At 34.7% G+C, this 17,951-nt stretch overlaps 1 protein-coding gene across 1 annotated transcript in view; it reads right to left on the reverse strand.

Moving 5' to 3' along the window:
• LOC149798474 (gem-associated protein 5-like) overlaps positions 1-17,951 on the reverse strand; it is a 374,140-nt gene that overhangs the window by 92,116 nt on the left and 264,073 nt on the right. Inside the window, exon 19 of the mRNA XM_089963670.1 lies at positions 5,389-5,526. Within this exon, the coding sequence (XP_089819796.1) occupies positions 5,389-5,526 (138 nt within the window). The remainder of the gene's footprint in view (positions 1-5,388; positions 5,527-17,951) is intronic.

Raw genomic sequence — 17,951 nt, forward strand, 5'->3', positions numbered from 1 at the left:
TTTTATGGCACATCAGCACTGTAAGGCTATATAGTATCACCAACAAACAAAAAACTTAAATGAGGAAAAAGAATACTCAAAAATGTTTATTATAATAGAGCATTAAAGCACAAAAACAGTACATCAACATGATGGAAATATATGGTATGAGGGTTCTGAATCAATGGGGGATGTAATGGCATGCCTGTTTTTCCACGAATGGCATTTCTCAATCAATGGGGAATGTAATGGTATGCTGTTTTTCCACGAATGGCATTTCTCAATCAATGGGGGATGTAATGGCATGCTGTTTTTTTTATGACTGTGAGGGTTCTGAATCAATGGGGGATGTAATGGCATGTCTGTTTTTCCATGAATGGCATTTCTCAATCAATGGGGAATGTAATGGCATGCTGTTTTTCCACAAATGGCATTTCTCAATGAATAGGGCATGTAATGGCATGCCTGTTTTTCCACGAATGGCATTTCTCAATCAATGGGGAATGTAATGGCATGCTGTTTTTCCATGAATGGCATTTCTCAATCAATGGGGGATGTAATGGCATGCCTGTTTGTCCATGACTATGAGGGTTCTGAATCAATGGGGGATGTAATGGCATGCTGTTTGTCCATGACTATGAGGGTTCTGAATCAATGGGGGATGTAATGGCATGCCTGTTTTTCCATGACTGGCATTTCTCAATCAATGGGGGATATAATGGCATGCCTGTTTTTCCATGACTACGAGGGTTCTGAATCAATGGGGGATGTAATGGCATGCCTGTTTTTCCATGACTACGAGGGTTCTGAATCAATGGGGGATGTAATGGCATGCCTGTTTTTCCATGACTACGAGGGTTCTGAATCAATGGGGGATGTAATGGCATGCCTGTTTTTCCATGAATGGCATTTCTCAATCAATGGGGATGTAATGGCATGCCTGTTTTTCCATGACTGGCATTTCTCAGTCAATGGGGGATGTAATGGCATGCCTGTTTGTCCATGACTATGAGGGTTCTGAATCAATAGGGGATGTAACGGCATGCTGTTTGTCCATGACTACGAGGGTTCTGAATCAATGGGGGATGTAATGGCATGTTGTTTTTCCATCACAATGAGGGTTCTGAATCAATGGGGGATGTAATGGCATGCTTGTTTTTCCATGACTGGCATTTCTCAATCAATGGGGGATGTAACGGCATGCCTGTTTGTCCATGACTATGAGGGTTCTGAATCAATGGGGGATGTAATGGCATGCCTGTTTGTCCATGACTATGAGGGTTCTGAATCAATAGAGGATGTAATGGCATGCCTGTTTGTCCATGACTATGAGGGTTCTGAATCAATAGAGGATGTAATGGCATGCCTGTTTGTCCATGACTATGAGGGTTCTGAATCAATGGGGGATGTAATGGCATGCCTGTTTGTCCATGACTATGAGGGTTCTGAATCAATAGGGGATGTAACGGCATGCTGTTTGTCCATGACTACGAGGGTTCTGAATCAATGGGGGATGTAATGGCATGCCTGTCTTTCCATGACTATGAGGGTTCTGAATCAATGGGGGATGTAATAGCATGCTGTTTGTCCATGACTACGAGGGTTCTGAATGAATGGGGGATGTAATGGCATGCCTGTCTTTCCATGACTACGAGGGTTCTGAATGAATGGGGGATGTAATGGCATGTCTATTTCTCCATGACTGGCATTTCTGAATCAATGGGGGATGTAATGGCATGCCTATTTTTCCATGACTATGAGGGTTCTGAATCAATGGGGGATGTAATGGCATGACTGTTCTTCCATGACTACGAGGGTTCTGAATCAATGGGGGATGTAATGGCATGTCTATTTCTCCATGACTGGCATTTCTGAATCAATGGGGGATGTAATGGCATGCCTGTTTTTCCATGACTATGAGGGTTCTGAATCAATGGGGGATGTAATGGCAGGACTGTTCTTCCATGACTACGAGGGTTCTGAATCAATGGGGTATGTAATGTCATGTCTATTTCTCCATGACTGGCATTTCTGAATCAATGCGGGATGTAATGGCATGCCTATTTTCCCATGACTGGCATTTCTAAATCAATGTGGGATGTAACGGCATGCCTATTTTTCCATGACTGGCATTTCTAAATCAATGTGGGATGTAATGGCATACCTGTTTTTCCACGACTATGAGGATTCTGAATCAATGGGGATTGTAATGGCATGCCTGTTTTTCCACAACTGGCATTTCTGAATAAATGGGGGATGTAATGGCATGCCTATTTTTCCACAACTGGCATTTCTGAATAAATGGGGGATGTAATGGCATGCCTATTTTTCCACAACTGGCATTTCTGAATCAATGGGGAGTGTAATGGCATGCTTGTTTTTCCACAACTGGCATTTCTGAATAAATGGGGGATGTTGTTGTTGTTGTTGTTTTGGGGCTTAACGCCATTTTTCAGCACACGAAAACCCCGGAAAAGAACCACCAACCCACGAGAAGCTACTGGCAAGTTTTCTCACATACCCACATTGGCTGAAACCTAATGGGGGATGTAATGGCATGCCTATTTTTCCACAACTGGCATTTCTGAATAAATGGGGGATGTAATGGCATGCCTATTTTTCCACAACTGGCATTTCTGAATAAATGGGGGATGTAATGGCATGCCTATTTTTCCAAAACTGGCATTTCTGAATCAATGGGGAGTGTAATGGCATGCTTGTTTTTCCACAACTGGCATTTCTGAATAAATGGGGGATGTAATGGCATGCCTATTTTTCCACAACTGGCATTTCTGAATCAATGGGAATGTAATGGCATGCATGTTTTTCCACAACGGTCATTTCTACATCAGTTATTTCCATGTCCCTTATTTCCATTAATTATCATTTCCATGGCAACAAATAAATTTTTTTTTAAGAAAATTAAAAACAAATTGAAATTAAATCTTTAGGCAATAAAAAGGGCAGTAAGAAATATTTAGAAAAGAAACAGAAAGAGCGAAATAATATAAAATTTATACTAAATTAAATGAAACTCAAAGATTTACAGTTAAAAACATTTAATCTGCATATGTCTGCAGCTGGTATTATGATAACTTTGACAATAATTATTGCATATTAGAAGGAGTGGCCATTTGGTACCATTGTTGGAATCTTACCTCTACGTTTAAGTTATGCGTCAATTATCAGCATTACTTTGATTATTTGCACTGCACATGTTTTACCATCTAACTCTTACCTCCTACAGATATGCACAAGGATGACAGTTGTTATCATGATTATTTTGAAAATAATTTTTACACATATCAAAGGGATTGGTTTAGTTTGCTCAGCTGCCAGAATCTTATGTCATGAGATAATTAAAACAATGTTCACTTGCACTGCACCTCTTTTGATCAACTCACACCTTCTATCTCTGACTTAGTTTGACAGAAGAAAAACAATGATCAAGGATAAGTGAAGATAGATTGTGTTTAACTCCTATTCCCCCCCATATATATATATATATATATATATATATATATATATATATATCTGTGTGTGTGTGTGTGTGTGTGCGTGAGCCACTGAAAAAGGCAATTGTATTTCAACAACTGACTTTTATGAAGATGATACAACTCTATCAGATTTCAAGTAGTTAAAATTAGATTTTGAGATCTCCCTCCAGACAGCTTAACTTGGAATACACTCCTGGTGTAACGAAAATGGCATGAAAGTAAATGTAGACAAGACTAAAGTATTAATGATTACTACTCAGCAAAATTAGAAAATAACTATTGGAATCTTACGCTGTGTGAAATTTGCCCACAAATGGTTACAAAATCCTTGGGGTGATGGTTTTCAACAATTTACAATACTAAAAATATGCTCAAGTTATAAGGGCTCTGAGTGGCTGAGTGGTCTAAAGCACTCTCCATTAGGGATCACTGCCATCTCACCTTTGTCTGCATGGGTTCGAGTCTTGGATTCAGCCAATGTGGGTATGTGAGAAAGCTGGCCTGTAGCTTCTCGTGGGTCGGTGGTTCGTTCTGGGGTTTTCCCGGGTTCTTCCTCCACCATTAATACTGTCTGCCATGTATAGCCTATTGTGTGCTGAAAAATGGCATTAATCCCTACAACAACAACAACAACTCAAGTCATATGTTATTAAGTCAATCCATGTCTGTGGTTATTTTGCAAGATAAAACCATACATGAACATCAACTAAACATTGATTAAAGTATTGAAAAAGCTATACACAGATGTACCTGGATTACTGTAATGTTATCAGGGGAAACACATCTGACAATATTTGCATATTATTCTGCTTGCAAAACTAGAGCTCGTATACAGACTTATCATAAACAATCCTGAAAACATCATCAAATATTGTTTAGAAAGGCCAGGCATTTATCAAAGTTTCAAACAATATGGCCCAATTATATCTCAATGAACTATTTCATGCTAGAAAAATAATGCAACAAATGCAATTCAAGATCAAATTCAGCTAACCACCTATCCATAAAAACTAAAAATAAAAATAAAAACATTTTTAAGATAAATTTTCACTATTTGGTGTCACTAATCTAAAACAGAACCTCAGAAAAAGCATAAGGTCTCAAAGCTTCCACTTTGTTGTCTCACTATTTTTTGTTATTGGCATGTGTGTGTGTGTGTGTACACACATACATGCACACAGACACAATGTAGCTAGTTGGAGCATGTTCTTTTAAACTTTCTGCTTATTATAAATGTGCATATTATTATCAATGCATTTTAAGTTATTATTGTGTGTGCAACTACTGTACATGTAGTCTGCATGGAAAGATGCAGAGGGATTAGTTCCATGCAACTTAAATTTACGACATTTCTCAGTTCAATCAGAGATCTGACCATAGACAATAAGACTGTTCTTCAGTATCAGATTGAATTTCCCCATGAAACCAATAAAAAGTACTTCATTTAACATAAAGTCTACTGCAATTTGTTTAAAATCCATAAAAAAGATGCCCAAATTTCACCTAGCTAGCAATCTTGTCCAGGTAAGTTGTAATCCATTCCATAATGACACCTGTCATGCTAATGAAGCTTGTCTTATTAAGAAGGCATCTGACGCCAGTTGGACAACTAAATGGATTGCTCTATATGACATGATTGCATAAAGTCATCTGTTTCATCCAAATTGCAAGAAATTTTTCATTATCAACTGAAAAGATCTTCCTAAAACTGGTTAAAAGTTTCACAACAAAAAATGTTGAAGAGAAATATTTAGGACCTCCAAGCTAGGCCTTAAACTTACAAAGAGGATAATGTTGCCAAGGTTGCCATGGAACAGCTTACATAAAGGATTCCTATGGCTATATATAATCTTCAAAAATGTGAAAAATGCAGATTTATTTCCATCAGCAAAGATTTAGTTTAATGACCTACCCATTGGTGCCATAGCAACGAGCCAATCACTGAGTTCTTCTCGTTGCCTAGCAACACGGAGGGCACCATTTATGTTTCCCTTCCAGATTTCTAGCTGGTAATAATACTCCATGTTGTCATTGTTACGGTGATATTCGCCTGAAAAAAAAAAAAAGAAAACAATAATACTAACTGCTCCTTTCTTGCAATAAGAAAGCTAAATCAGATCATGTAGAGATCATAAATCTATACGAATAGGAAACAGCAGTAACCTTCACAACACAATTAACTTCTAAATTTTGATTTATTACAATGATGATAAATGTGTACAGATCTACTGTCTGGGACATCAATCAAATAGAATGTTGTTCTGGACAATAACATTTGCTTTGTTTTCACTGATGTTTATGAATTTAGTCTTGCACCTCCAAAGCATGCAAATCTCTATTGGAACAACATGGATTCCAGGATTTATTTATTATAGAAACTTAGGACACCAGCCAGAAATACACGACAAATATATGAAAAATCAATACTGGAGTGCAATATAAGGATTTAAAGCTAGATTATAAAGTATTCAAACCTTATTAGAGGTTTCTTGTCTGGACATTAAGCCATATATATATATATATATACACACACACACACACACACACATACATACATATATACAGAGAGAAAGAGAGAGACAAACTGAGACAGAGTTAGATAAACAACACTGTGAATAATACATGAATTTTCAGATGATATTAAACTATGACATTTTTCTAAAGATGGCCATTCAAGATGATGCTTATCCAGAATTTTTCCTCTAAGATCTTGGTAGTTTTAACAAACTGAAACTCAACCTTAATGCGTATACAATCTGGCAAAGACACCACCCACCCCTTCCAAAAAATTGTCATATCTTCCAGTTTGTATCTTATGACCAGATGATCTGGATCAGGACAAGACTCTGTCTCATGAATATACAAAGGTAATTAGTAAATGATTTTCAAAGTGACTTATAGTTACATAGTAGAAGCTGCCTTGAAAACCATCCCTTCTGCTAAAAACTAAATGGTTTCTCAAGACAGGCGGTCTCCAGTAACAGTGCATAACAAATCTGTGCAAGAGAGCCAATTCTCTCATGACAGGTGATCTTTCACAATAGTGGTCTCTAAAGATAGGCTTTACATTTGTTTTTATTTAGACTGGTTTGCCTTCTGTGTATCTTGATAACACTCTACAAATATAAAAAGGTAACCCTATACATAAATATTTGTCAACATTGAAAAGTGATATATTACTTATAGCATACATGTATACTGGCAAATACCTTCTGGTGCCAATTTTGATAATCATACATTCTTTGAGAAAATTTACTCATAAACATCATATTATCTATCACCAAAATATTGTGCTATCCATAAAAACCCCAAGTAAAATGTATACAGTAAATTGTGGGTATGAGATGCCGATGTCACTAGACCATTTTCATCAAAAGATTTTCAATTACAAGACATCTGTTGAATGCAAACTGTAGTAGAGGCGGTTATATCTCAGAAAATGTCCCTGAACTGATCGCATTACTCAGTGCAGATGTTGTTTTAAACTTTGCTGACACTGCAACAGCCTTACAGTAGCAAATTTGTACTATTCAACTTTCTTTTTATAGCAAACTAGAATGTCAGTTAATCTAGACAAGACCAAAGTAACTGTATTTAGGAAGGAGGTGCAATAAGAAATTATGAAAAATGGTATTTGAGTCAGTATCTTTTTCTAAATATAAAGAGATTTTGGTATCACAAAGTATGAGATCCATTTTAATTTTCTGTTGGGTATCAAAGGAAATTTGGATATTTTAACAAATATAGTCAAAATAAATAATAATGTTATTGCTTGGATGCCAATTTAACAACCCCCAATTAAGTCCTCTATATACAATATGGTATGGACAATAAAAAAACAAGACCTGCCTTCCCTGGTGATATATTACAAGTCCTTTTCACATGGTGTGGGTAGTCACAGATCCCATTATACAATGTATAATGTACACCAGTATAAGGGAACCTGATTTATTACAGTACACTATTAAGGATCTAACTATTGAGATAATAATTTTTTTGTATAACCAATGAAAATAAAACCCAATTAATTAACAGTAAGAATCTATATTATTTATCTAACTTATTTAAACAGAAAAAATAGGTTTCATGATTATCTCCCCCATCCTAACACAGTATAGCATATTGCCTTATAATGAAGTAAATGATACATATAATTCTACTACTACTTGATGAAATGGAATCCATGATCATACATGTGATTCTACCAGCAGTTGGATAAAAATAATCTTTTTAAAGGCCATCTACCACACATTCTTTTTTATATTTGAGATCTATAGCTTCTGAAAAATAAAGATTTTTTTTTTTAAAGTGGTATTTTTACACATTCTAATCCCACATTTCCTAAACTGGTTGGAACTAGTTTAATGGGGAATGGAAATGTTCTACCAGTGCAGTGATGTATGGGTAAATGGGCTAACATGTTAGACCAACAAGTTATTCTCTGCCCTTTCTTTCTTGATATAACGGGTGACAAGACCATCAGTAATTTCAGAAGAAAAAAAGGCAGAGAACAAGTTGCTGGTCAAGCTAACATGTGTACAAAAGAAACTTAAAATTGATCCTGTTTTTATTATAATCTGGACAGTTAAAGGCCAAATGCTGAGGTGTTAAAAGTAATACAAGGAAGAAAGGTAATTAATGGTGGCTTTCAAATCTCTAAATAAAATTTAACATAAACTTTGCTGGAGTTGACATAAAAAGGTGCGACTAACTAAAAATAATTAAGTTAATATTTCTTATTTTTTTATTCAAATTATTATTGCTCTGTCCAATAAGTTTCTCCATGTATTTAAAGGTGGCTTATATAATGTTTGTTCAATCTATGTCAAATTTATGCAGAAACATGTGCTTTCTCCCAATGCTAAAAACCATGAGACATGGGAATACATATAAGTCCAAATGATGGGAACTTCCTCTTCAGGGTGAATTTAGTTTGGAGGAGTATTGGAGAGCAGTCAGAAGCCTTAAAAAGCCTTAAAATGCCAGCCATAGGAAACCTAAGTCTGAATATCTTTGCAGACTGAGCGTGGTTGTTTTTGTCATTGCCAATTCTAGTGATCATACTGAGAGTACACCATCTATCATATAAAAAGAGCTGATTCATATTCAAAACTTTGTGTTAGATTACAGAATGAAGATGATACATATTATGTAAAAAAAAAGATCCGCTTTTTTAAAAATCCTCTTAAAGCTCTTAAAATTAATGTCAATAAAATACCTACTGGTTTAGAAGCAAATCTATTGATTAAAATATGTAGATGTACTGGTTTGATGTTCTGGTTCTGTCACATGTATTCCTCACTTTAAAACAGGAACCATCATAACAAAGGGCCTAAGAATGAGGGAGTGTTGTACCAGTCTAATTTACCAGTTAAGACAAATACTTCTATATTAAAAATTATAGAATCAAGTATCAATAGTTTACATTCTTGGCAAAATTTTAGATTTGGCCAGACAAACTGGTACAAAAAATAAAAATATTTCTAACAGAGGCAAGATTAAATAAAGAAATAAAGGTACGGCTTACTAATATGATGCATCATTTGTATGTAATCTGGTATTTTGCACTGATTTTCTAGACGTTAATGCAAATTCTGCAATTGTGCATCCAAGAATAGATAATGCAGCAGACAAGCAGGTTACATGTTGATTGCTTGAAATCAGCAATACAACTGTGTATACCCTGATATTCACGCACATTGTGTAACAGAAGATTGGGTCCATGCTGATAGCAGCTGTCCATCTGTTACACGTGAGTGCATTTTTGGGGTAAATATCGTTAAGTGGGGTGGGTGGGCAAAAATGAGGACTATATTATATCTGCAAGAGAGTGAGGCTCACTGGATTACTAAATTTTTCTTAAACCAGTTTCTGATTTATATTATGAATTCACTACTTTTGTGAGAGACCAGTTTTGTGGATTTCATAGTGCCAGTGGACTACAAACCATAAAGTTAAATATCCAAAATTGATCCTCTGATAAATATTTTTATAAAAAAAATACCCGTTTCCCAATGCATGAAATTAAGGACCCAAATGCATGTCATTTTCAATAAAAGAAACATAAAAGACTGATACCTAAAAAATAAATGAATTAACATTACTTTATATGAAAGCAAAAAAAAAAACAGCCCTTGTTGTATATGACAAGAAAAGATTACCAAAAGATGGCCAACAAAAATTCAAAGGAGCTATGATATTCATTCGCAACTGAGATTGAAAAAATGTAGACCCCAATCTGCCGTTACATAATGCGCTGACAGATTAGGGTCTATATACTCATTATTCCCAAAAATATGCATAGACCCATACCTGCCACCATATTACGTGATAGCACATCTGGGTCTGAGCAACTTGCAGCTGGTCAAAACTTGTAAGTGAAGATATATGACAAATATGATTGGTTATGACATCATGTGAAAACAATTAGAAAATCAGATGTCTCTAAGGAATTATACAGCATATAATCTGATATTTCATGGAAACCAACCAACACAATCTTGTAATTTGCCTGCACAAAATGCAATACAATCTTTGTAGTGCTTCATAAATATGGAAAATACAATATTTTGGAAAATATCTCCAGATTTATGAAACCATAATACACTTTGCAGACTTTCAGTCCAACAAAAACAGATGGTTAAATTGAAGGCTGAAGTTTCTTTGCAACAAAATGTTACACAAAACATCTTTCGGACAATCCTATGAGAAATGAAACAGTGGATGCACAAACTATTTATTCTTGTAACTCGCATTTGTTTGTTCATCTGAGTATTTCAAGTGGCCCATTATCTCGGATTACAGCACTTGACTGTTTCAACCATACAAGACAATCACATCATATTGTCTGAAATCATATAATTGCCAAAGATAAAATGCCACTTCTGTTCATTTAAAAGAAATACGCACATGTGAAATATGCTACAACAGACCAAGATCTGTTACTGTTAGATATACAGTGTAATATCAGCTGGGGGTATAAACTGTTCATTCTTAATAAGATTTGAATACCCTGATCTACCAGCACATCATGTGACAACAGATCTAGGCCTATATGCTGTTCTCAATAAGATGGGTCTTGTACACAGGCTAATATGGTAACCAGTAACCTTCTTGCTGATTTTGAGCACCGTGATCTACCAACACATTATGTGACAACAGATCTAGGCCAATATGCTATTCTCATATTGTAATATGGTTGTTATATGCAGTGAAATATGGTAACCATTAAGCCTTCTTATCAGTCAAGCGTATTATCTTGAATCAATTGTTGTTGTTATAAAAACTTTGCTGAAGATAGTTGTACTTTTATTGTCTCACCTGCCATAATGTTACTTTGGCCTTAGTAATGCACTATCAAACAAAAGTTGTGACTTTGACCTATAAGCTTTAAACACCATTGCCAGCACTGATTCATCTAGTCAGTTAAACATTATGTGCCTAAAATGGGTAACAATCCACGTAAGGAAATACAAGAAACAGCCTTTAATGAATCTCACAACAGTCTACCCATACCAGCTGATTGACAATTCATGCTGTGATTCTGGACCCTTCAATCTGTCATAATCATGATACATATCTGTTGTATAAATCCAAGATAAGATTTAATCTACTTTTTAAATAAATGTATCAAATCAGCTCTATAATTTTGGCCTTGAATCTTTTGACCTCTTTCCAGTGGCAATATTTTAATATTCCATGACCAATTTCTTTAAAGTGTCTGATGCCAATTCATCTCCATCAGTATTATTTAAATACTTTAACCAGTCACCACCTGAGTAAAATTTTAACTAACGGGCACTGTGACCTTGACCTTTATCACCCTGCCCTTATATATAAAGGGATGTTTCTTTGACCTTCATGCCTTGTGGGCAACATCTGATAATGATCTGTGCATGAAATATGAGATACTAATTTTAGAAAACATTAACTAATGAATTCACAACAAACTGATGGACAATGTTTTGTGCCATTTGGTAGACGCAGGATCAATAAAAGAATAATCAATGTGAAATAAATAAAATGAAAGGTCACATAAATGTAATATTCTAGGTGTGATAATGTGATGACTTGTGTCCAAACCAATGCTAAGACTGAATGATCAGGGAACTAAAGAAATTTCAATTAACATTTTGACATATGTCGCTTTAACGCTGACTGAAGAGAGACATATTTTAAGGAACCAATTTGATCACAGACAAACATCTGAGCATCATGTGATTTTCTGGTGAAATGGCAGCTTGCTGGAGAATCAGGCTATATGTCTACAACCTGTTCTACTGCCCCTACATATCATACTCAAACCATCATAACTTTCTGAACATTTTTCAACCGTTTGCCATGAAATTGTCCATATAAACTACCGTGTATACTCGCTTATAAGACACGTCCAACTGCAAACTGCACAGACCAAGATCTGTTGTGATTCAATGCACCAGTAGAGCTGGATATGTGCAGTTTGTAAGGAATAATCATTAAAAGAAATAACACAGACCCTGATCTGCAGGCGCATTATGCTATTGCAGATCAGGATCTCTGCTGTCTGAAGTTTGACTTGTCTTATAAGTGAGTATTTAGGTTTAGGTATTTACACTATTTCACATGGGGTATGTGTCATCATAAAATACTTTAATTTAAATTATGTGCTATGCTAATTAGCAGGGAGTCATTATCTTTCATTTAGTGACAAGTCAGCTGGCTGAAAGAAAATGAAATAAATTGAAAATCTGGCAACACAATTTTATTTGCCAAGGATGATGAATATACATATCTGCTGGCTTTAATGGCACTTTTAATACACATTATTGGCTATATCATGCCTTATGCCATATTGATGAAAATGGCAATTCAAAAACTGCTGTCCCTAATGAAGACAGCCACCCTTAAAATGATACACATTTTACACACAAAAACTAACTGAAAAAGAAACAAAGTATATATAAATGAATATTCCTTTAATGTACACACATAAGAGTTTTACACGATGTAGATTTGAAAACAATACAAAAGGATGACAAAGAAATAAAATGTACAAAATTATTACTGTACACACTCATATATTATAGTTGAATATATCAAAACATTACATAGTGAGGGAAGTGCAAATAAAAATAACTTTATTTCTGCCTATATGTTGTGAATTACTACATGTTACTAAGCGTCTCTTGGTGCTTTGTTAGAAAACAATATGGCGGCAGCCAGGCACAGTGATGTTATGTTCTAGTTTTAGTACAAGGCAGATTTAAGTACAAGTGCCATTCAAGTGGGTCACACTGCAAAACAATAAAGACTATGATTTGCCATTGCATAATGTGCAACCAGATCATGGTTTATGTAGTTTTTCTGCTGATCACTTTTTTACAATCGTTTACATAATGAATGTTTTGTTGGCAGAATATCTCTACCAGATGATGACATAAAATCTGTCTTCATCAATAAATCTGTCAAATATATCCGAGACACAAATTAGCAAGAGCGATTACGTATAAATGTATCAATATACAAATGGTATTGACATCTCCCAAAATCATATCCTGATAACCTGTTGTAAGATTGCGTATGCTTTAATTAATTAGATGCAAAACCATAAATCACTGTCTCCCATTAATAATGAGAAAAATGCACAAACACCTCAAAATGTCAATCAAAAATACTTTTGCATAATTCTTAATACTTGTCTATTATCTTAAAGGTGCAATTTTGGAAATATAAAGAGAAACAACCAATGTGGGTACACGAGAACTAAGCTAAAGTGGGTTGGTGGTTATTACAAATTCCTGGTGTGTTCTTCCTCCACCAGTTATATTGGCCATCATGTATAGCCTCTCTTGCACTTCAAAATGGTGTTAAACTCAAAACAACAACAACAACATAACTGAAATAGCCAACAAGTCAATTAATTATTAAACTATCCATTTTTCTAATATAAAAAAAAGCTTCTTTCATGAAGTACTCCTATATTTCTGATTCAGTTACATCAACATCTGTACTGTATATCAATTTCTAAGGTCACTAATCCATCAATCAATGCTGGGCTGATAGATTAGAAACTACTAAACTGGGTATTTTAGTCTGGTTTGTAGTAAATTATTTTTTTAAAAAATGGGATTAGGTATGCTGTTAAATTTCAGACACACTGTACAAAACCAGGATGAATGTTAATTGCTTGTTTTAGAATGCATCAAACAGCAAAGTGACAGACTAATTCTGGGTACATTCTACTGCATAGTTTTATTGGAATTAGTTTCTCGCTGTGATCAAGTACAATTATTTCAAATGGACATGGAGCATCATGAACTTGTCCTGATAGCATAGTTCATAATCATCCAATACAACATTCTTAAATATAGACTGTTGTTTTGATTGAAGAAAAACGCTTACAACTTTTAACTAAATGCTTACATTAAATTGTTTTTCTTAATTTGAACAAATTTGACATTTTATTCACATATTCTTATAAATTTGTTTGTGCTATAAACAAAAATATGTTGCTTATCAATATCCATATCTCAAGTTTACACATTTGGTCCTCCATCAAACTTGAGTACAATCAACCATGTCTTAACTTTACACATTTGGTCCTCCATCAAACTTGAGTACAATTAACAATGTCTTAACTTTACACATTTGGTCCTCCATCAAACACGGGTACCATACACAATGTCTCAGGTTTACACATTAGGTCCTCCATCAGACTTGAGTACACTTAACCATGTCTTAACTTTACACATTTTGACTTTACACATATGGTAGTACAATTAACCATGTCTTAACTTTATGCATTTGGTCCTCCATCAAACTTGAGTACAATTAACCATGTTTTAACTTTACACATTTGGTCATCAATCAAACTTGAGTACAATTAACCATGTCTTAATTTTACACATTTGGTCCTCCATCAAACATGGGTACCATACACAATGTCTCAGGTTTACACATTTGGTCCTCCATCAAACTGGAGTGCAATTAACCATGTATTAACTTTACATATAAGGTCCTCCATCAAACTTGAGTACAATTAACCATGTTTTAACTTTACACATTTGGTCCTCCATCAAACTTGAGTACAATTAACCATGTCTTAATTTTACACATTTGGTCCTCCATCAAACATGGGTACCATACACAATGTCTCAGGTTTACACATTTGGTCCTCCATTAAACTTGAGTACAATTAACCATGTATTAACTTTACACATAAGGTCCTCCATCAAACTCGAGTACAATTAACTATGTCTTAACTTTACACATTTGGTCCTCCATCAAACATGGGTACCATACACAATGTCTCAGGTTTACACATTTGGTTCTCAATAGACCATATCTCAAGTTTACATATTTGGTTTTCCATGTAACATAAGAACAATAGACCATGTTTTAAGTTTACACATTTGGTTCTCCATTTAACATAGGTACAATAGACCATGTCTCAAATTTACACAAATGGTTTTCCATCTAGCATGGATACAATAGACCATGTCTCACAACTGTCAAAAAAATCAAAGCTGATGTTTAGTTATTGCATTATCTAATGCAAACTGAAAATGGGGCTTAATATGTATGCCTGAGAAGTGAATGAATGATAATGATAAACTATTACTGCCAAATAAACTACTTGACACTGCAGTTCAATATTAATGATTCTAATTTCAAAGAAAGCCTGTATATTAAAATTACAATTAAATTATAAAAGGGTTTGATGATAAATATATTCTGATTTTATAATCTCATCTCAGAGGCCCACAGCTCGAGTGAGTGAGAGGTTTCATCAAAACAAATACTCTGGCCTGTATTGAATTACATAAGTACCTGCAATGGCTTTTCAGGTTTGATAATTACATACAATAGTCACTGTAAATTACTTCTTCTATGTATCTCTCATCACCCTTTTTACTTATTAGTAGTGAGGACATGATGAATATGGATAACGAAAAGACTGGTATTTGCTGCAAGAAATAGATTTTCTATCAATTATTTCAGGATCAATACACACCTCAGGTGTGGAATAATGAAGCAATAAGGAAATAAAACTATTTTTCAAAAAAAAGGTGACTGTCTCAAGAAAGCATAAAGAACTGTGAATGATAACATGACTGGGAATATTTTGTATGGACCTGGACATGGATGCACCCACTCCTTCACCCCATAGATTGACACTCACACCCACTCCTTCACCCCATAGATTGACACTTACACCCACTCCTTCACCCCATAGATTGACACTTACACCCACTCCTTCAACCCATAGATTGACACTTACACCCACTCCTTCACCCCATAGATTGACACTTACACCCACTCCTTCACCCCATAGAAATGACACTTACACCCACTCCTTCACCCCATAGATTGACACTTACACCCACTCCTTCACCCCATAGATTGACACTTACACATAACCATATCCACATTAATAAATGCATTAAAATACACAATGCATATACTAACTGTATATCCTGAAATTAAATGAAATCTATGCAAAATGATGTAAAACAATATCAATACTCATTTCAATGACTAGAAAATTAAATAAATCAATATCCTACTATACAATAGTGACTTGATGGTGAGAGGCACAGTGAAGTTGCAGCAAAATCATTTATTAGAAGAAAAGAAATTGAAAAGGAAAAAGAAAAATGTAACCCAACAAAATAAATGTATGATCATTTCAGATTATATACAGTCAAATGTACGAAAGCATCATGAAATGTTCAACTGTATTCTCTGCATGGCACTACCATTAGGCTGTGTTGTCACAGGTTGAACCTCATTCTCAATATGTTCATTGTATGAAAGACAACGATAAGGATGTTCTGACTGGAGATTTAAAGTCTACTTAGGGTAAAGCATAACTTACCCACACAAAGTACCTACAGGTACCCACTGAAGAGCAAAATAAAGTTCATATCCAGTATTCTTATGGTCTATCCTTGACAGCCACAGGTTGACTGATTGACAGTTCATGAATTGCCAGTATCTCTGATTAAGTGAGGGAACAATTTATGGCATATATAATCTAATACCAGTCTGCTGATAAAGAATCTTTCATGACTGTGCCATGTTGTCCCATTTAGATCATCACGTGTGCAGTGCAGTCTAGTTGTACATGGTCATCGTGATCTTAAAAGCAATTTGGAAGAATGCAATACAGTTCTTTACTGATATTTTCTCTTTCAATTTGGAAGAATGCAATACAGTTCTTTACTGATAGTTTTTCAATTTGGAAGCATGCAATACAGTTCTTTACTGACAGTTTCTCTTTCAATTTGGAACACCATTTTAGTTTGCTCAGGTACTGGAAGGTATAATGGATGATACTGCACATAAATCAAACACAAGTTTAAAATTCAGAAATTTAGAAATCAACATTGCTATCAACTGGTTCAAGAAGACTGTACACTGGACAAGACCAATAAACAAGTATAACTTATTGACAATATAAAATGAGTTGCATTTATTAGAAAATGCAACCTAATGTTACCTACATAAGAGTTTTACTTGACCTGCAACCATATTACCAAGATAGTTCTACTTGACCTACAACCTAATATTACCTATATACAGTTTTGCTTGAAATTCAACCTAATATTACCTAAATACAGTTTTATTTGACCTCCAGCCTAATATTACATACATACAGTTTTGCTTGAAATGCAACCTAATGTTACTTACATAGTTTTGCTTGAAATGTAACCTAATGTTACATACAAAGTTTTGCTTGAAATGCAACCTAATACTACCTAATAGTTTCGCTTGAAATGCAACCTAATGTTACCTACATAGTTTTGCTTGAAATGCAACCTAATGTTACCTACATAGTTTTAATAGAAATGCAACCTAATGTTACCTACATACAGTTTTGCTTGAAATGCAACCTAATGTTACTTACATACAGTTTTGCTTGAAATGCAACCTAATGTTACATACAAAGTTTTGCTTGAAATGCAACCTAATACTACCTAATAGTTTCGCTTGAAATGCAACCTAATGTTACTTACATACAGTTTTGCTTGAAATGCAACCTAATGTTATTTACATAGTTTTGCTTGAAATGCAACCTAATGTTACATACAAAGTTTTGCTTGAAATGCAACCTAATACTACCTAATAGTTTCGCTTGAAATGCAACCTAATGTTACCTACATAGTTTTGCTTGAAATGCAACCTAATGTTACCTACATAGTTTTAATAGAAATGCAACCTAATGTTACCTACATACAGTTTTACTTGAAATGCAACCTAATATTACCTAGTTTAGCTTGAAATGCAACCTAATATTACCTACATACAGTTTTGCTTGAAATGCAACCTAATGTTATCTACATAGTTTACCTTGAAATGCAACCTAATGTTATCGACATTGTTTAACTTGACCTGCAATCTAATATTACCTAGTTTTGCTTGAAATGCAACCTAATGTTACCTACATACAGTTTTACTTGACCTGCAACCTAATATTACATACATAGTTTTGCT

Source organism: Sinohyriopsis cumingii, chromosome 6, assembly GCF_028554795.1.
Source record: "Sinohyriopsis cumingii isolate HCF-2022 chromosome 6, ASM2855479v2, whole genome shotgun sequence".
Lineage (NCBI taxonomy): Eukaryota > Metazoa > Mollusca > Bivalvia > Unionida > Unionidae > Sinohyriopsis > Sinohyriopsis cumingii.